This window comes from Ruditapes philippinarum, unplaced genomic scaffold (assembly GCF_026571515.1).
Source record: "Ruditapes philippinarum isolate M1 unplaced genomic scaffold, ASM2657151v2 ctg1597_1_1_1_1, whole genome shotgun sequence".
Lineage (NCBI taxonomy): Eukaryota > Metazoa > Mollusca > Bivalvia > Venerida > Veneridae > Ruditapes > Ruditapes philippinarum.
Genome location: NW_026857128.1, coordinates 20,261 through 43,152, shown reverse-complemented (window position 1 = coordinate 43,152; position 22,892 = coordinate 20,261). Strand labels below are relative to the sequence as shown.

At 30.4% G+C, this 22,892-nt stretch overlaps 1 protein-coding gene across 2 annotated transcripts in view; it reads right to left on the bottom strand.

Annotated features, from left to right (window-relative positions):
* The window catches only part of LOC132748854 (uncharacterized peptidase C1-like protein F26E4.3), a 57,835-nt gene that overhangs the window by 23,596 nt on the left and 11,347 nt on the right, over positions 1 to 22,892 (bottom strand). The window contains exon 1 of one of the 2 annotated variants that reach the window (XM_060738506.1): positions 8,310 to 9,071. The exons of the other annotated variant lie outside the window; for it this stretch is intronic. Coding sequence (XP_060594489.1) covers positions 8,310 to 8,628 — 319 coding nt within the window. The 5' untranslated portion in view covers positions 8,629 to 9,071. Of the gene's footprint in view, positions 1 to 8,309; positions 9,072 to 22,892 lie in introns of those variants that run through there. 2 annotated transcript variants of the gene reach the window in all.

Below are 22,892 nucleotides of genomic sequence, written 5' to 3'. Positions count from 1 at the left end.
CGTTGACATTTTTGTACTCTCCTGCGCACCGGTCGAATGTTTCACTGTCGCCCACTTAACGTGAGTGTATACAGTGAGCTGCGGAGCTGCTTCATGTGCTGGAATAAGTGCTTCAAATTCACAATTATCGAATGAGTACTTTAAACAATAGTAATTAGTCTGGTCATGATTCATTAATTGGAAATTGTCAGCAAAAGATTATGACGTTGATATTTTTGTACTCTCCTGCGCACCGGTCGAATATTTCACTGTCACTCACATTCAGTGAGCAGCAAAGGGAGCGTAATATTTTTGAAGCTTCCTTTTTTAATACTGCACGACGTCAGAAATCTGTCTCTTGTTCAATGCATCAATTTAAATTTATTCCAATTCGTGACGAATTAGAGTTCATAAAATAATAAAATATATAAACGAAATAGAACACTGCAATGATAAAAGTGTTTTTTGTTGTTATTTTCTGGCTCCAGTAATAAGGGGTGACTCCATTTATTCTCTCGTACAAATATATTGTTAATGTACTTCCATATTCACAATTAAGACATGATGTCGATATGGAGATACATGTTTCGCCAAATATATCACCTAGCTAGTCGGAATGCACATACAAAGGTGAGGCCTTGTTACAAATATTAACGACAATATAAATTATGTTAAATCTACAAGCGTTTAGATCTATGGGAAATCTTAACGCGCAATCTAGATATTATCAGAATAGGTTTGGTCTTTTGTACAAATAACATAGAATAACATATAACATGATTATTAAAATGCATGTAACTGAACAAAAGATTGTTCACAACACCAGGTTGCAATATCTGTTCTAAAGATAATATCACATTTTGTCATAGTTGATATCTGCGTTGCAGCATGGGAACATTATTTTGAATCATTTGGACAAAAGACTTAGTCTGTCAAATTCAAAATAGTAGAATTACTGTCAATTACATTTGTAAAACAACGCTACTCATTCATTAAAATATCAAAATGAAAATGTAACACATGTTTTTTGTAGACATTTTGATTGTGTATTCAAAATTATGCTACAAAGGTAGTTTAGAATAACCCCAACGAGTGTATTCGATTTATTTTGACCGATATAGGTAAGTTTAATTCTATTCTTAACCTTCTGGACGCAAATGACAAAACCCTTGCGATCAGGGTAGGCCAAGATCAACTGGTGCATCTCATGGTCTGCATTGTTTGCTGTTAAGTCAGTACATGTTTTGAAATTTATTTTTTCTAAAAATAATGTATGATTTTGTCCAGATTGAAAGCTGGACAAATCCCTTAATAATATATTAAGCGTGGTAAGTTTTTTTGGAAAAGATTACAGATACATCTGGTGATAATAGTCTATTGTCACTAGAGTTTTTCATGCACGTCCCATTAATCACTGAAATATTAGTAAAAAGTTTAGTTATATTTCATCAGCATTATAGATTAATTTCAAACAGAATTCAGGTACATGTAATCATTGTTTCTAATATGGTATATCTATTTGATAAAATTATATCTCTATTTAAGGTAAATTACCGAAATGTACGCAGGATCCTTAGATATTTTATCAACTTAATGTTGGGGAAGAAACTTGATCATTGACCCGTTCATCACTTTTCTTTATAAAAGCAATCTAAAATTATATGGAGAAATAATTTTAAGTTTAAGTTATCTCAATATATGACCTGGATGATATGAAAACTACTTGGCCACACTTTTATTGAAATACTAGTACATTTATATTTTTCAAGGTGTTTCTTTACACCCATGCAAGAAAACCTCAAAATTTATAACTCTTATTATAAGAGTGTCAATAAAGTTTTGAAGAATATACGTGTTGAACATTTCCGTTCCAGTCTCCCGGAGGTGTACTTTAATATCATCCAAATTTAGATCATGCTGATAAACTACATTTAGCACCCTATTTTCTCATTTTGTCTAAAACTGACCTTTAACAACTCTCATTATTACTTACAACTTTCACTTCTGGTCTATTAAACACGACACTAATTTTCATTTGACGTATACGTATAATAGTTTAACAATGTGTCACTTAATTGAACTACATGTTTACTTACATGTGTTTATCTTGACAGATAAAAATTATCATTGGCATTATTTCAAGTTCAACGTACCGAACTATAACACGTACTTCAATGTTAACCCAAAATAATTTTCATAGTTTAATATTTTTACCTAACGATGTGGACCTTGTACCAGACGTACATGTGTTTCCATCTTAGCTGCTCGTACGTACCTTCTTATGTCACGACGCTAAGTCCAAGAATTAGACTTAAAAAGGGATAACAATATTAGTAAGCATATCCGAGTAATATAATAATAAGAGATTGACACACTTTTATAAATAGCTCAATTGAGATAAAATTGTTTGTTTTTTGATTAAGACATATTATATTGTCAACTTTACGATTAACATGTAAATGTGTAGATAAACCAATACATAAATAGTATCAGTTCATTGTAATCACACGAGGATCGTTCATATTTACAAGGTTTTGCTGTAAAAAATAGACTTAGCATATCACAGTAACAACATGACAGTCAGAAAGTCTGTTTGGCTACACCTTTGCTACTTATATGAACCATAAGAATAAGTTATATGTCAGTATGAATGTTCTGTAACTATTTGGCGCTAGAGTAGATAGAACCCAAATCTATTCCATCAATATAGAGCTAAACCAGCATACTCTTTGTTAGGAAGTTTGATAAAGTAGTACATTTTGCCTTAAAGTAAATAAAAGTAAAACAGTAAAGATAATAAATGATGATAATAATAATAATCAAGGGATAAAAATAAACAATAAATAAAAATGAAAATCATCATCATTTTAAAAATGGAGCTGAATATGTTTTATTTGTACAGTCGTTGGTATGTATTGAGCATTGCACTAGTGAGTTATGTAAGTAAAAAATGAACATATGTAAAAATAGTATATAAAAAAGAGGATAACTGTTATTCATTAGCCATTTTTACATTTAACATGATTTTCACGATACAATTAATTGCAGTTAATTACAGTATATCCTATACAAATTCTAAAAGTATATACATTGCGGGGTTACATATCGGATGAATATGAAACATATTACACAGATAAATGATATAACATGAATAACACCAGACTGTACACCAGACATAACACAATGGATTAATACAAGACTGAGTCTAATAAAGTTTATTTTATTTATAATATTTTTCTGTTTTGATATTGCTTAACATGTCAAACATTCTTGTGGATTGAAACGATTAATACTTTAACACCGATATAAATCTGGCTGACAGGGTTTTACATGTAATGTTATGATTGTTCCCAGATACCACTTGAGCTATGCAACAATTAGTTTTAGAATTGTCTTCTGTTCATCGATCGAATGTTTCACAATCGTTCGCTAAAATAACGGTAGTGAGTTAACTAAGCTGCTAAGGGAGAGAAGTTTTAAAAATAAATTCAGTATTAGAACACATCATTTTACAGAAGAGCTCGAAAAAAATTAAGAAAAGGAGCTATCATTCAAAAGTAAAAAAACCTTCACAATTTGTTCTTAAATGATCGTGACATTCACACACATTTGATAAAAGGTAAAACACTTCATCTAAACATTCGATCCATACTTTCAAACAGTCGTCTGATTACTATCATGATGGCGTATATAACCACAATTATAATGCCGATCGTAAGATCTTATATTGTCATGAAAGTCGATGAAATTGTTTATATTTATAACTCTCTCTGACTTTCTAAAAGGCGGCTTAAGAAAAGAATCTTAATATATATTTGCAGTCAAAATGTATGAAAGAACTAAAATGAGAACTAATATGTTTCAAACACGAAGAAAAGTTTGATTTAGCCTACTGATAGATGACAGTGGTTAAATTAATGTAGGATCCACGCCACTTATCACCGAAGTAAGCAGAGGGTAACATTTGAATAGAATATGACATATTCAATAATTGAGAAACGTCCGCAGATGTCTAAACACTGTCGTTTAAAAAAGATACACAATAAATTATAAAGGGTTTAGAGAGATAAGTTTGATCTATAATGATATAACACGTAACACCGTCAGAAGTGTTCTTGAAAAACCTTTTCAATCTCTTTTAGATATTATGTCATAAAAAAGATTATTTAATGAACTTGAGGAGCGTTAAATTGTGCGAGAGAGAATACAAATCCTTAATTCTAGAAATGGCCATATTTGTGACCGTGTTGGCTTGAAAATGTGATTTACAATGTAAGACATAGTACATTAGTAAAAATGTATTTTTGGCGGATATAAAATGTTTTTAAGGACATATGATAAATTATATGTCAATGACGTGGTCAAGTACTAAATCTGAATGAGAGACAATTAAACAAGGCAATAATAATTACAACACTGAATGTCAAGCAGTATCAACAAGGCAACAGCATGTCGCAAAATAAAGTTAGATCAAACTATATGTTATTTTAGATGTATGTACACAATTGATGCATACCGAAAACAACAATTAACATAAACACCGATTTCGCTGTTATAAATGAACCAACAGAAGAATGTAAAACACATTTAATCAACTATAGTTAAACAAAAATGTACTTCATCTGCAACGATACTATATATTTTGCTTACGATTCTAACCACCTAGGTATGCACTCATTCTATTGGTATTTAGCAATGAATCTGCTTTTCACCCCAATTATCATTATCGCAATTTTTCATACTATTACATCACAAAACCACTTAATATTCTCCAAAAGAAATGAACTTTTTCTATAATTGTAACAATAACACCCACCTAAAAATTAAAAATTAAGCAAAGATATGTTATAGCAAAGAACACCTACAGTAATTATTTCATTGTTTAAAACCTTCGTGCATTTAATCATGCAACATTGTTACATTAAGATAATTTGTTTAAATAACGCTCTGTTCGTTAGGATACTTAAAAGATAGTTAAGAATATATTTAGCTTAACTATTTCTAAAATCAACAGTTCGAAAGATTTTAAAGAAAATCAACAATTTTCATAAAAAAGATAAAAAGCACGAGAAAAAAAATCAAAAGAACAAGACCGCTCGCCCGCCCGATCGACCGCCCGCCAGGAGCGAAACTGTAACACGACCTGTTTTTCAAACGGGGGTATAAAAAACGTTGACTGTCTATTTGGATTTTTAAAACGTGCCCTCATGAGTAGTCTGTAACCTTACTAAAACGATATTCCCCATAAAAATGTATCTCATAAGAATGGTCATAACTTAAATTCAGACAGGTTCATATCGTTATCGTCTGTGGTCAAGCGTATTATTTTCAAACTGTCATGTAACTCTGCCAATTACGGTCATTGGACATGGTGAAGAAAATAGAATCCAATAATTACATCAGATTAAACCAAACATTGGACCAATTGTATAGGCAACATTACAGAATATAAAGATACAGAATGTTTGTTGCTTTTAAATATTACAAGGTCTTGATATTGGTTGGAAAGATGTCCTTTGAAATATTACTATGTAACGCATTTTTAACAAAAACAATTGCTTGTTTGTGCTTGAATATTACAAAAAATGGTGTAAATTGTGCATGAAATACATGGATATAAATACATATATTAGATTATTTCATCTGCATCATGTTTAATTACTCATCATTTTGTGGTCGTCATGCAATATCAAAGACAAAACAAATACCAAACATGACTTCTAGCCGGGTTATTTCCAAGATTTTGCATCACAACTTCTGACACATTTCTTGTGTGACAACATTTTACCTTTTTTAATTCAAAATTATTTTTTAGTTAATAAGGAGTGAAACTTTACTTTTAATCCAATTAGTCTATTAGAAATTTTTACGTTAGCTTTACATTAAATGTGCATAAATAACTTATAATTTATCAACTTGCTATAGTGACGTACTTAAAACTCTACCTTACAACCTTAATTATAACAGCAAACTAGATCTTATCTCGTCATGAAAAGAACATTTTAATACTGTAAAATGATAAATGTCGCCTGCTTAAAAATTATTATATGAAATGTTTAATTCAACAGCAAATTCTCAAATGAGATATGTTTACAATTACAACACTGACAAGGACATCATTTCTAAAGGAAATAATTTATTCTATCTGTTCTTTTCATCTTATTGAAAAGAAAAACAACAAAAACAACAGCATCCAACAGTGTTGTTATTATGTCAATTGAAAAATGTTGATTTACTTGTTTACATCAACATGTCATTTGTATTTTTAACTTTTTACAAAATACATCTTTTGTATTTTTATTTTTGGATTGAGGAACATGTTAGAATCAATGTATCGTCTTTTGAAATGTTTCATTTATATGTGAAGTATGGTATAAGGATATTATTTCCCCCATACTCTAAAAAAGAATAAGTAGATATGTAAAGATGGACAGATTTGTCTAGACATTTGCTAAATTTATATCAAAAGCACTCTGAAGCTTATGTTTAAATTATAATTCATTTACTGTTGTATTTCTTTTGAGATTACAACTGCATTTGATATACATTTAACAAACTAGGGGGGGGGGGGAGGTTGTCCTATGATACATTTTTAAACCGGAGGGATGTCGTGAAATACTATTAGGAAAATAAAAGACGTATCAATGTTATTGTCTGAAAATTTGCTTGTCCGTCCATACTGTCAAGCTCGCTACGATTTTATTTAATCATCGCTGTATCAGTTTTTAGCAGAATTGTGTTTGTTGTCCAAACATTGTATATTTCTAAATTAAACAAATAGATTATGTTTACCTAGTTAATATTATACAATGAAAAGAAAATTAGTGCAAAATCTATTCTATGTTATGTACGAAAAATCCAAAGAATGAATTACGCTAGACACATCCTGACTTCCTGACGACATCATATCTACCAATCAATGCTATACAGATATACAACATAAATTATGACTATTTTCAAGCGTTGTAGTGCGACACAAATAAGGAAACGTTGACAGAGCTGTCATTAACTTGCAAGTGTTTATCTAACATGTTGAAAAAAAATCATCACAGGATTGAACTTTAGAAATCGATATACAAATTTCTTACTGCTCGTAAATTTATCAAAAGTTTCTTGTGTTGAAATGAGACAAACTAAAGCCTAGATAAAAAATCACTTGCTTACAACAAACGACGTTTTGATTTATCGAAATAGAAATATATTTGAACAGGAATAACACTTTTGATATTGCACTTCAAAACTCGGACAGCTTATGTTATCACTGACACCAGAAAGCAAAAAGTTACAATAGGAATATAAAGAGTAAAACACTGAGTAACAAATTCAATGTTTACACATTTCCTTTCATGTCATGTTTAAATGATATAAGCATATAATGTATTTTTAGAACATTTTCGTACATCACATTCTCATTTAATGCTCATTTAACTATAATTAAATGAATTATTCAATTATTCTTGCCAAGTAATTTTGTTGTTTTCATTACTTCGAAGGAATCATTCCTTTTCCAGAGATTTTATCCTGAAAAGCAATTAAGGAATGCTATTCATGTCCTAGTATATTTTATCCGGCATAAAGACATATAGACTTATAAGGTAAAATATTTACAAATCAATTGATTAACTTATTGTGATTTTTCATGTTTCGTAATATTGTAATGTTTATTTATATCATAAGTAGTCCTATTTTTTAGTTACAAGTACAAAATATACACATGAAGATTTAAAAAGCTTTTTTTTTTGGCAACATCGTATGCATTTCATTTTTCTTTACGAAATTAATAGTCGCAGGAGCAGACAAGTCTCAAAGTATGATGTTTAATATCTGTACAAACTTTGAAATAATGTTAAATTACATTTAAATTTTGAATGCCAAACTAGGCTACTTGTTCGCAGTCACGTTTTGTTATCTATTCATGTGTTTGCACGTTGAAGAATGCGATCTGGTTGCATAATTTATTTACATAATGTCAGAGTTATGACATTACATAAAATTACAATCAACATGTATGATAACATGACAACTTTACTGATTTATAACTGAGCTAAATCTTTAATTATTTAGAGATGACACAATGTAAAACGAATCGAATGCCTTTTTTGTAAGCGGAAGATATAAAGCTGGCGATAAAATGCGAGATTTATAAGGAATATTATAACAAACGTTAAATTATTTCTAAAAACTCAATTGCAGGTTTATATCGTAAGCAGTTTTAATGAAGTTAAATATGTATTTTTCTGTCGGGAACAAACATTCTCCAGCGTTATCAGACAAGTGATGTCAGCGTATCAGATTTTAAAATGATTTCATTCTTTGAAAAATAAACTCACCTCTCAAAGGCGCCGGTGTTGATCGTTGACCAAGACAAAATGAGAAAAAATCAGGGCAACAATCTCCTCTTGTTCTATTACAAAACTCGTCACAATAACACAACGTGTCAAGAATAGGAACCGAACACGTGTCAATACGCCCTTGACAACATCCCCCGGGGCGTGTTGAACAATAAGGACCGGCTATATCCGGACCCCATTCTATATATCTTTTTGACCTATGTAAACGTTTAATTTCAGCACTTTCGCACGTTATCATCACAACAAAGAAGAACAGAACACAAATCAAAATTCCTAATTTTGCTTTTAACTGATTCATTATTATTTTAATTAGAGTAATATTTGTTATCAAACAGGATTATATTGTCCAATCGTTCAAATTTTAATTGTTACATCTAAAACGTCTAATCACATGCAAACATACAGTAACTCCTGTTACCCATCTTCATTTATATCATCCGCTTTCTGTTTCGATTTTGTATTTTTCTGTTATCAGTTTATTGTATTAATTTCACGCCAACATTTCAGTGCACCAATTTTAATGCGCAAACGAAAAACGAAACACTGTAAATGATGAATATTTAACACTACTTTATATCTTTCACATTTAAATCCAACCGTTTAATATACCTCGTATTGTATTAATCATTGAATAGTCGCTCAATTTATCTTCAAATGACATTTTGTAAAGCAGCTCATCATTGATGCAGCGTTTAAATTTGATAGTTTAACCGTGTACTATGACAAGTAAATTAAGTCTAATATTATATCCAAGTGTCGTATAAGTCGTGTATAATCGTGTATAAATATAAAGTTTACAAGCGTTTAACGAAAGTTTTAGATAAAACATCCCTTTGCCTACTTCAATGTATTTTCAACGTAAAACACATGAAATGTAAAATGGCCATATCAAAATGCATTAGCTAATGTTTTCTTTATTTGGTAATTCATCAAAGTAAAGCTGTGCAATAAAAACCAATCCAAGAATATCTGTTATATATGCATCGAATTATGTAAATTCCACATTTATTTATCTATTTGTTAATATTCATTTTTATTATTTGCAAAATAAGCGTAAAATCTTATTTTGTGAATTTATTAAAGATAAAACCAAACTAACTAACCATTTATAACTGATTTGACTGAAATATGAAATTAGTATTAAAATTGGGATTGATTAAACATTACATAAAGGTGCAGATTTTATCCTTAAAATAACGCTGAAAATGTATGCCCATTTTGTCCACTGAGATTTGTACATTATTGTATATAAGCATACAAATCATCATTTGGTTTTGTCTTTTATTATTTCTCTATTGTTATGTATCTATACACAGCCTTGCTTTCTCCATATCCAATCTTAGATTATGATTGTTCCTTTCAACATGGATGCAAAATACCGTGTACCTAATCACCATATCCAGTATTGCAATACATCATTGATTTATAAATAAATATTTATTTATGCATCGCAAAAGGCAGAATAATCTATATATTAAGTCAAGCCTTGGAAACGCATGCAGTAATCGTAAAGGTTCATATCTACAAAAAAGTGTGAAATATCTATCTTAACATTATGTATGCTACATTTTTCGGCACATTATATGGTTTACATTTTCTAAAGCAGAGTTTGTTCTATAGGTTACATGCTATACTTAGCTCAAACAATGGCAACCTTTCAAATATATTTATTTGCAAAATAAATGTGTGAAATGTGCCATCTGCATGGGCATTTAAATCTGTATAACAGTTCACACATTGAGATAAATGCTGCTAAGAAACAACATGAGTATTCGGATACTTAGTCCCTTTTCTGGCATCAGGTCAGGCTTTAGCTTGTTGATGTTAAGCTTACGTTTACTCAGAGTAACTCAGAGCTCTAATTTCGGTTCTCTACTCTTTAAGTGCATTAGTACGTTGAAACAAAATATGCAGAAATTGTGGCATCTGTCGTTTGATTCCATTGCGGGCTCATCATGACTGCGTGTTTTTACGTGCAATGTTATGATTGTTTATTATGTCACATGACTGTTTCTTCTGTCGAAATAAATCTAAATACCAATGCCATTAATCATTCAAAATTCACTTCATATTATAATGTAAAACTTATGGGCTGATTTTGTATCATTTTACTCATGTGTATGAGTAGAAATTTTGTTAAATTAAAATATTTTGACTCAATGCCTTTATCAATTTCCTAATATAATGTAAAATATAAATAAAATATTAATTCTTTCTTATTCACAATTTTCTTCATATCGCTCTGTTTGATCTTCTATGACACAGTGAATGAATTAATTTGATTTATAGCTAATTTGTATGTATTTAATTCAAAATTTCATATCTTCATCTTCATGGTAATGGAGAAAATATTTACAATTGCAATAACTTTAAAAGTTAATGACCCAGATGCAAAGTAAAAAGCGACTGAATATAACTTATTACAAGAAACCGAGGTTTTGTTTTCTAGTTTAAAGTGGATTGGTCTACAATGGGCACATTTTCCATAATTGTTTCCAAATATTGATAAAAAACTGTAGAAATGTATCATTTGGACATTCTTATAAAGAGTTGTTTAAAAAAAGTGTTGATTTAGTTCTAAGTGACTTATAATGAACATTTATATGATCGATAATAATATGTTGTTCTAGAACAGTAAAATAATTGCTATATAAATATATGTGTCGGATCATGTATCTCACACTTGCCAACAACTTCCACATACTCGTAGTTCTTTCGTGGTTTGTCGTTATGTCTGATACTTAATACTGTTAACGTTATTATTCATTGTATTACCAACCTTATATTATAGACCAATTCACTTTAAGCTATCACAACATGTAAATTAATATGAATTTTGAGTATTAAGCGAGAATGTTATATGGATGAACAGTATTACAAGTCTATTTTTTTCAAATCAAAAATAAGATCGTTGTTTTATGTACATCATCATTCCACATATGTCTAGATTTGTTTTATTTTCAGAAGTATATTGCATATCGTGTACTGTAAAGTTAACGACCGGTGACTAATACATGTACAAGCATCTGTGCAGCAGACAAATAAATTAGTAAATATAAATTAGTTAAAATGGTTCAATATAATGCGAAATGAATTTTTCAATTAGACGGGAAAGGTTTTCATGTATTATTATGTAACGTTGTTATCCTTAATTAAGAGATTCAGTTATATAATGTAATGAACACTAAATTCTGTTGCATCTGGACTAATTTTTTAAAAATCTGAAAAGCTGAAAATACTTTTGACGATATTGTCTGTCATTATTAATGGGGAAATTTTAAATAACAAGTGCGGATTAGACTGAATCTGACATTTAAACCATTGAAATTACTGAAAATACCACACAGATTAAAAATGTGCCTTTAGGTAGTGGATAAAACTACAGTTTTACCTGATTTAAAGACGTTATCAAGTTAAAAGATTATATTCAATTTAGAAAAAGGTGACCATGAAAGTTACTTAATTCAGCCATTAGGATGTATAAATAAAAATGACACTAATCCTCTGACAAGAGCTAAACCATGTGACCTTTATTGACATTAGTTTTTCAAGTCAGTTAATATGTAGCCACATCAGAAAATTAATGGTTATCAACATATTGACTTGTACTTTCATGCTAATTTAAATACAGGGGATAATCGGTTGTACATCATGTCGACAAACCATTTCTGAAATCTCCGCTTTATTTTAAGCAGACGGGTTTGTCGTATTATACATCCTATTAATACACTTTTCCTGGTAGATCAGGTTTAACCATTTTAGGTAATTTCTTACTTTTTTTATTCGTGCATAAAGATTATCAATGTTTAATAAAGTAAGTAAGTAAAATAGTATACTCTCTTGTTTTCTTAACTAGGAGAATGGCCATGCAAATACTCAGAAATGGAAGTTATTTCTGTAAAGGTGCTAAATAAAGTCAGAACTAACATAAAAAAGGAAGCAGGAATAGGAAACCATATGCAACATTTATTCTAAAAATGAAGTCAAATATCATCAACCAAACAATTTTGTTCCAGTGAAATATAATCTGTTGTCCATTTTCCATTATCCGAAATAGAAACAATGTAATGCCATAGAACGAAGAAAAATCTTTCCGGTAAATAGCGATACAGTCCAGCAAATATCGGGCAGACGACTGTGTGATCAACCAGTAATATGACCAGAAGTCAGACATATGCAATGTTATTATTATGCATCGATTCCATTTTTTCGCACAGGCACGCGTACACATTTGTACACAAGCACGCACATGCACACAAAACACTTCAAAAACAAATAGTCTTTGGCTAGATACGTGTCTGATTAAATACAATGTCTGAGTAAGATTTATATTGTACTCAATCTTTTCCATTGTTTATGACATCTACAGAAACGCATTTTCACGTCATTTTTCTGCAATAAGTATCAAAATTCATACACAGAAGGGTCAGCAGCTGAAATGTATATTGAAGATAAGTAAATAAAGACATGACACAATTGTTAATGTTTTTACACAGTACAAACAACATAAATCAACATTTATGTAAATGAAAAACTCAAGCTGATTTATTTTTGCATAGAGAAAATAGTGCCAATCAATAATTGTATTTATTTTGATTGAGTTTTACGTCGCACTGTACCGACTTTACCAACTTAACTAGTGGAGGAAGACCTCAGGTACGCCTTTTTGCATTATTTCAGGCACGAACGGACACCTGAGTAGAACCACTGATGTTCTGTAAGTTAGCTGAATAACTTCCTCACATGGAAGAATCCAAAGTCCCTTTCGGGATTCGAACCCACATCAGTGAGGGGCAAGTGGCTTGAAGTCAACGACCTTAAAGACGGACGTCCAAACAATCAATGATAAACTATGACTTTGTGCACAAATAGAATATATACGTTTTCGACACTAATACTTCAGATGTTGGTTCTTATATTTTGTTGTTGTTGTTGTTGTTGTTGTTGTTCTGTACAGGGCGATATACGATTGGTGATATACGATATTAATCTGATTGGTATTCTAACACTTGCAAATGTCGGCTGGTGGTTAAAACAATCATGATACATGTAAATATATCACTTTTCACTTTTGTCGATATTTCAAGCATATCAATAATCGTCACACACATATATCATTACAATGTGCTGGAAAAAAGTAGATTATAAACTCAAAGTAGAAATACAATGAGATCTAATTGGTATCAAATATCAAAGACAAATGTGTTATGTAGAAATATATATCTTATAGACATTAAATGTTCGTTAGATGCTCACATCATTAAAAACAATTAAAGATTTTGATACGAGACCAGGGTCTCTGTATTTGGAAAAAAACACCTGATAAACTAAACACAGTTATGTTGAGTCTATTTTTAAGCATGGATTTCCAATCTATTTTGCTCACAGTAATTAATAAATAAATTAATAAATATAAGTGATAATAATATTAATAAAAGTAAACAAAACGTATACCCTAGAATAAACAGTACCTTACTTCACATAAAGTAAACGAGAAGGGAAATAAACATTGATAAAAAATATTGTATTGATTAAATGGCTCGACAGCGAGCACATATTTATATATAAAACTTTAATGAATGAGATGTTACAAAAGTTTATAAGAGCTTATACTTGTGGTTATCCTCGTATGTAGGCCAATTAACATCATTATGTTTCATGAAATTATATAAAAAAAACTTTTACAGATGGCATTTGACACTTCTGATAAAAATATATCTTGTTAACATAAGAGTCAATTAACGTTATAAACCAGAGCAGAACATTCATGTTGTAGAAGAAGTCCGCCAGTTGTCGCAGATCATACAAAAATGTGTGAGTCATCGAAAAATATTTGTTTATTAAGTGAATGGTTTTTAGTAATGCTTTTGGATAATTATATTATATTAAAATATGCATCGGATGTGTTAACATAATAGCCAACATATAAAAAAAACAAATTCAATTAAAAATCCTTTCTACCAGCACATTTATATCTTTATAGGATTTTAAAAAATCTCCCTTCAAAACCATTTTATATAATTTTGATAAAATTGATGATATAGAGTGCAATGTTGTTGAACGGACATGTGCAACATCATAAGTGGTGTAAAGACGTTTTTTACAATACCATAGTTCCATAGAAACGGAAGTAGCAATTTGCGAATGCGCATTCTGGGTGAGAAGGGCAAAAAAGTCAATAACGACGGAATATATTTCGCAATTAATAAAATTTGATATTGTTTGCTGTTATGATTGTCAGCAGGGCCAATGCTATTATAAATTAATTATAAATACCTATATTTGTTGAATAAGAATTCAAGCAATATAAAAAGTATTTTGCGACTTGGTAATACTACTGCTTGATTGTGGAAATGTGACTTTTTACCTATAAACAACAAAAGGAAATGTGTCGTTATGCTTTTGCTTTAGAAAAATTATCAAATAATTATGATTTAACTATATTAAAACATACTACATCTTTAATTACAGTTAAGGAAATTTCTCTTTCCTGTTTTGATAACACCTTAGGGGCTAAGGAAAAGACTGTAGTATACATTTCTGAAAACGTTTTTCTGTTGGTCCTCTGCCAAACTTTGCCGAATCCTTAGTGCTTAATTTCTTCTTGCTCTGCCTCCTCGAAACGTATTGGTTACTTTTGTTATGGTCATTCAGTTGTATTTTCACATATACATTTACACGAGTATAATTTTGCTTTAGTTATTTTGTAACCAAGGCCATTGTTAGAACTTCGTTTAGCAATTAACTATTTCATTGACGTTGCCTCGTCTTTTATGATCTAGGTGGGACAACGAGTGAGATTGAGTGCATCGTTATGAGGTTTTCAATTAAATGTTTTACTCAGTTGTTTTGTATGAGTTGTTTGAAATTATCGTTTTGTGTCGTATCGTTGTTAATGGTAACTGGCCATTCCCATTTGTTTATAAACATCCCCTTCCTCTAGTAAGCTATTCACTGGCTGTGTACAATTGATGGTGCTATTTCTTTGTGTCTCTGTTTCAGTATTTGTAAGTCTGTATGGTGACACAGGCGCTGTTAGAATTACTATTGGCACACTATACTGAGTTAACTATTCGGTTTAGGTTAAAAATAATACAAAATGAAGTCGTAAAAATTTGCTTTAAGCTGAAAATTTGCTTAAAATTCAGAAAAAGGGTACGTTTAAGCTTACAGCTGAGCTGAAAACTAAGCATAAAGCTGAATTATAACTGGGCCTATAACTGAATTATAACCGAGCATAAAATAATTGAGCTTATAACTCAATTATAACAGAGCTTATAACAAAATTATATTTATACATGTTTTGAAAAAAAAAACTGTTGAGCTCCTTTTTTCGTTTCTTTGCCGGAAACTTAGAATGTTTCATAAAATAAAGGAAACATATCGTTTAAAAAACAAAAAACAAGAATTGGTGCCGGAATCCATGTGAATTATACAAATAAATTGACCTTTGGTATTCATAAAAATGTTAAATATATTATCACAACACATTATAATCGTAAAAACAGACAAGCTTATTATATTAAAATTCTTTTTTCAACTTTGAAATTACTTCATATAAGTACACCTCAATGTAATTTTATGTTAATTACTGTAAGAGATTTAATAAAATAGACACAACGAATCTTATATAAATAAAACATACAAATTATGTAGATATTTACATATGTAATCTTGAACTTTACTTGCACAATAATTTATTATACACCTAAACCCACGTTTCAAATAATATTTATTATCATGTCACATGCTTTTATAATACACATTTCCTGATTTAGAGAAAGCTACACAAATATGTTATGTCTGGAGTGTCAAAAATAGTATGTTTTTATTTCTTGTATGCATTTGGTCTAATTTCCTGTTGGTTTAACTAAACTGCATTTTGGAACACATTTAAATTTTTAAAACTGTTTCGCTATAGTGTGTGTTTTGTAAATATTTTGAGAAATTAATACACGCAAACAAACAAAATCAACACAAACACACGAAAAAGTATTTTGGTAAAGTTGGAAAACATATAAGTCTGAGTATTTGTTTCCTTTTGACATAACAGAGCCCTCATAACTTTTAGAAACAAATCGCCAACGTTGACCCTTGAAGATATATATATCGGTCTCGCAATAAAATAGTATTGCAGGTTAGAACGTATCATACATATACTAGTCATATACAATGTAATATGCATTTATACATTACATTGCTGTTCACAAAGCTTATTTCAGATTCAAACATCCTTTATTAGAATAACTGACCTTTAAAGGTTGAATTGTATAAGTCACCACTAGAACTATCACTGTTATTTTAGCCCAAGCGAAATAACATAACGGTAATTAATTGTTAACCTTTGTAATTCTAGTTAATTCTAGAATTTTCTTTATAAACAAATACAAACTGTCGAGTAATGACGTCATCTGATGTAAAAAATAATCATATTCTGTAGAAAAGATGGATGGCCTAGTGGATAAGGTTGCTCTGTAAAAAATAATCTGAAGAAGAATATAATTATGAAACTCTCTATGGTCCTCTGACCATGTACTTCATGATTTTTGTACTGGTAAGTTATAAAATAAAAGCGTTCATCATAAACAAGGTATTTTAAGTGTGTTTTAAATTTTACCTTGCATATTTTATATCCATATTAAAAAACAACAACAACAAAAACAACGTTTTAACAAATTATAACTAAAGAGCGGCAAAACTATGCCATGCATAACATAATTATTTTGTAAAATTTGATTCAATGAAATATGTGTTAAGGATTTGCTTGAAGATATTAAACTACATCAATATAATTGATTTATGTCTGCAGAGAATATTTTAACAAACATACTTTAAGATTAAAGAATGACATTTGATCACTATACATGTATATAGTTTTGATATAGTATTAAAATAAGTAATAAATTGTATTGATGAAAAGAAAAAAATACACACTTATTTTGACGCTATTTCTGTAGAACTGTTGTAGGGAAGAAATCGTTATAATAAAGAGAATACTTTGATACAATATCATTGAAAAAAGGCTGAACACCTCCAGATGAGGCAAAATATTTTAAAGTATTCTGCAGTATTAATCACAATATTTCTACTGCGTGGCTAACGAAATAAGGGCTATATTTGCATATATTGATCTCTTTTTGGTAATTTATGTGGATTGTAAACGCCGTTTGCAATTTGTAACTGACTGTCTTCGTTCATTTCACAATATTTTACTTCTAAAAACATTTTCAAAATATTTTCATTAAAATTATCATGAATCCGGAGGCGTGCTTCTTGAATATCAGCATTTTAAAAAAAATCATTTGTGATATTTTAAAATAGTCCATGCAAAAAACATTAACAAGTCGGATAAACACAGCTGATAATTACTACTTGTACTCAATTTACTTTAAACTTCCCAAATCCAAAAACGTATACATTGTTATTAAATTGAGTCATCATTAACCTTTAACCCCATGAACATACATGTATTGTGAAAAATGGCCGTTTTCATTGAAAAGCCTCCAGTAACAAGTTCAATGCTATGAAACTATGAAAAATGCTTCAATAAAGATGAAACTTGGCACAAATGTTGACTTGACCATAGCCTCTGTAACAGCATGCTCAATCGTAAATTTCCTGTTACCATGGCAACGGGGGGACGTCTCAAAATTGCGAAAAAACACTATTTTGCATTGTTTTTTTTCCATCAAAACTGATTTCAAAGTGTTCCAACTTCTCAATGAATTGAAATAGAGTAAAAGGCTTTGCAGCGTCGGTTACTAGTTACCCTAAGATCGACCCGAGTTTATTTTTAGCCTGTCACATGTCCAAAATTTTCTTGGCGATGAGGGGGCCTGCCGTTCCCCTACAAACCCCCCAAACAGAATGAGGCACACCCCCTTCTGGCAACCCCCTGATGTACCATTTTGATGGGGCGGTGTCAAAAAACTGTGTTTGGGGCCTAAATAGGGCATTTTTTTACTTTTTGAGGCCTCTACATCAATTTTGCTCACACTGATACTCAACCTAACTCAAATTAAATAAATTTAATGACATAACACAAATAACATTTATAAAGCCATACAAATACATGTATAATTTTGATGACTGTTAATGTTCAAATTTTCAACTTGGTTTAAACATTTAAACATTTAGTTTAAATCGATTGCGAAATAAGTTCTTGCAACTCATATAAGCGCATCCTGGAACCAACCAGCATTGGTGTCATGTCGTGCCCCGATTAGGGCTTTAACGGGTTGAGAGACAGACACCTTTACCTTTGGCCACCGCTCCCTTTTCAACTTGCTTGATATATCGGAATTATGTCATCACCTGTGTACTTTCAATGAACTTAAATTTTGATTCAATGTGTGTCGTGTATAGATAACAAGTTAGTACAAGTTAATTTGTTGTTGGCTTGAATAATTCTCACATATTGATATTGTTTGTAAGGAATATCAAGCTATATAACTTATCTACTGACTCTGAATAACAAACAAACGATAATTCAAGTGTGATGTTTGCCTTATTGTTTAGTTTCGTATGAACAACGAATCAAATATGTTTCCAATAAAATACCGGTATCTATAATTTGAAATGTTACTGTAACACAATTAATGAAACTAGTACTTACAAATGTCGTTAACAGATAATATTCATAACAAATTTGTCATTAAAAATTATTTCCTCAGATCATGTATTTCAAATAATGTAGAGTTGTAGGATGTTTAGGTAGAAGCTGATGAGTAACAAGAAAAACGTGTAAAAATTATTGACCAAACTGATGTAGGAATAGAAGAGAATATTTTTTTTATCTAACATTCGTAATGAATGTGAATTTTCAGGTGCAATTGGTTACATGCTATATGTTGACGTTTGCCAAGATGTTATAACTTTGTCTTTGTCGAAACATGACTTTACCACCTTCTCATTTTAATTGTAGTCGTTAACATGACAATACATAATCCTCAAAACATCGATCAAATGTCATCCATTCTTCGATTAGCATAAGACTGACATGTATCCAGTGGTTTATAGACTTCATTTAGTCCATTTAGTCAAAAAGACTTAGGTACAAAAAGAAGAAAAGTACATTAACTTGTTTATGTTGATGATCAAAGACAGACATATATCTTAAAAGTTAGTATTGAGGGGGGTCATTGCCAGTAGATATTCCTTATTCATTTTTATATCATTAGGTCAGAGCCACAGTGTCACTTAAAGTAAATTCGGTGTCCGCTCAATATTTGAGAAGGAATGAAACTTGTTAAGGACGTTGTCCATGACCAGTTGACGGCGGCTCCTATCAATTTTGAGGTCATTATGTCATTTGTGATTTTAACCATTTATAAGTTGTTTTCTTCATTGACAGCGTTTCTTGTTGGCTGTGTTAGCTTTAGTATTTTGGTGGTTAAACGCACAATGAAATGACTTGAAAGTACAATATAATGGAATACAAAATAACTAAATGAAACAATGCTGAAATTCCCTCGGATTAAATAAAGAATCCTGGGGAACATTATGCATGGAAATGTTACCAGGATGTGATTAGACTGCCCATCAAATTTTATATCTAACTAGGTTTGTAACCCGTGTGAAAAAAATGTGAGATATATGTCATGAATAATTGTTGATAGATTTTTTACTTAAAAACGTCTAGTTCTCTTTCTAGTCATGGTATCAACATGTATGAACTAAACTGCAATTTTAAGTTGTTAAGTTAATATTTGGAAAGCTCCAGAAATCATAGATACCTATGATAAACTGCAATTTTAAGTTTTTAAATTAATATTTGGAAAGCTCCAGAAGTTATAGATACCTATGATAAACTGCAATTTTAAGTTGTTAAATTAATATTTGGAAAGCTCCAGAAGTTATAGATACATATGATAAACTGCAATTTTAAGTTGTTAAATTAGTTAAATTAATGTTTGGAAAGCTCCAGAAATCATAGATACCTATGATAAACTGCAATTTTAAGTTTTTAAATTAATATTTGGAAAGCTCCAGAAATCATAGATACCTATGATAAACTGCAATTTTAAGTTTTTAAATTAATATTTGGAAAGCTCCAGAAATCATAGATACCTATAATAAACTGCAATTTTAAGTTTTTAAATTAATATTTGGAAAGCTCCAGATGTTATATTAACTGTTACTTTTATTTGTATGGTAGCGTTATGTATGTTTATCAGTTATATGCTTTGTTGAAACAAGCCTTTTATTCATACACATCATCAACAATTTATAAAATAATAAATGATGAAAACAAGCATGAATAATTCTATTAATTGATTTCTCTATATGCATGCTCTTACGAAATACAATACTATATTTAAAAATAAACACCATAAACAAATAAAAAGTATATACATTTAAGTAGTAAAATAATAAAACTGTATTTAATTTATGGACGTGTCATTGTCGTTTGTTTAAATAGATGTATAAAGTATGAAACTATTAATTATGTTTATGCAACACTTTTTAAATGCATTTAAGTTTCACCGCTTTTCCGTTGTTAGAAACTTCCCTCAAATTGTTATAAATATTACACAAATTGTGAAAACAGAAACCATTTCAAATTAAACTAGAACTATCACTAAATGTGATTTATACCCCCGCAAGACTGCTTCGGAAATAAGCAACAGAATACCTTGCAAAAGAACTGAAATATAGTTATGGTTGTGGGCAATTAAAGACAGTTGTGGTTCTTTTATGTTGCATTTCCTTTCAATGTGGTTGACCATTGGAATTACTCTGTAATAAGTCCAAAAAGAGTTACGCTTTTTGAGCACTGCACTTCCTCTCATTGCGTTTGACCATTGAATGAAGTTTCATTGAATTCTAAACATTACATGTAGTTTTGAAGTTATGCACCCGACAAAGAAAAGGAACAAAGGGCAATGATTCTACAAATACTGAAGATGGAGTTATGATTCTTGTGTACTGCACTCCATCTCACTGCCCTTGACCTTTGTATGCAGTTTTTTTGAATTCCAACCATTAATTTTCAAGTTATACACTGTACAATAAAAAGCAACAAAGAGCAAAAGCTCTTAAATGAATCAAGAAAGAGTTATGGTTTCTGTGCACTGCGCTTTTTCTCAATATACTTGACCATTGTATGAAATTGTATTGAATTCCAACTAGTAGTTTTCAAGTTATGCTCTGGACAAAAAAAGCAGCGGAAAAGTAACAAAGGGCAATAAGCTCTATAATTAATCTGGACAGAGTTATGGTTTTTGTGCACTACACTTCCTCTTATTGTGCTTGACCATTGTATGAACTTGTTTTGAATTCCAACCAGTCCTTCATAAGTAATGCTCCGGACAAGGAAAAGTTTCAAAGGGCAATTACTCTGTAATTTGTCAAAATGATGTTATACTTCTTGTGCACTGCACTTTCTCTTAATGTGCTTGACGATTGTATGAAGTTGTATAGAATTCCAACCAGTAGTTTTTAAGTTATTATCCAGACAAGGAAGAGTAACAAAGGACCATAACTCTGTAATTAGTGAAGATAAACTTCGTGTAATTAGTCAAGATGGAGTTATGGTTCTTGTGCACTTCACTTCCTCTCTATGTTCTTGATCATTGTATGAAGTTGTATTGAATTCCAACCATTAGTCTTTAAGTTATGCTCCGGACAAAAAACGCAGCAATGGAAAAGTAACAAAGGGCAATAACTTTGTAATTACTTTAGATAGAGTTATGGTTCTTGTGCACTGCGCTTTTTCTTATTGTGCTTGACCACTGTATGAAGTTGCTTTGAATTCCAACTACATGTAGTAGTTTTCAAGTTATGCTCCGGACAAGGAAAAGTAACAAAGGGCAATAACTCTGTAATTAGTGAAGATAAACTTCGTTTCGGGGGTATAATGAATATTCAGGATCAAAACCCTAAATGAAAAGACTGAAGAAAACAATTTTGTTGATTACAAACTCATTCAGATATTATATTACTCGTGTTTTGATAACAAACATTTTCTTTGCACACACCTGTCAGCACAATGGTCAAATGTTAGTTTTATAAGTAAATCATTTTTCCAATTAAAACAAAATTACAATCTTATAAATATTAAGTATCAAAAGATTGTATCTTTGGAAACTGTTTATCTATAGGTGCTTATTTTTAGATGCACAAGACTGCTCAAAGTTTCATGCACTTTATGTTTATCACTTTGGTGTAATCAGTAAAATAAAATAATCATACTATGTAGGTCTGTTATGAACTACTTGTATATACTATGGCATAAGCCATTATAAGGCTATGACAATATGTAGAATGAAAATATTGCATGATTGTAAGTGTATATGAGGAATCAAATCCGATTTCATGAGCTTACTGTCATATCCTTACTAATCAAAATTTAATTTTAAAGCAATACGAAAACTCATTCTTACTAACATATGTATGATATTTCTATTTCTGCGAGGATTTTATCAAAGAAAAAAAACGTGTTTCCAGAAACTATTTTGGCGGACGTTTAATCTACGGATATTATAAAATGAATTTAATCGTGTATATAGAAAAGAAACTTTAAGGTTTGTGCTTGCTTAAGTCTGTTTAAGAGCTGTCAAT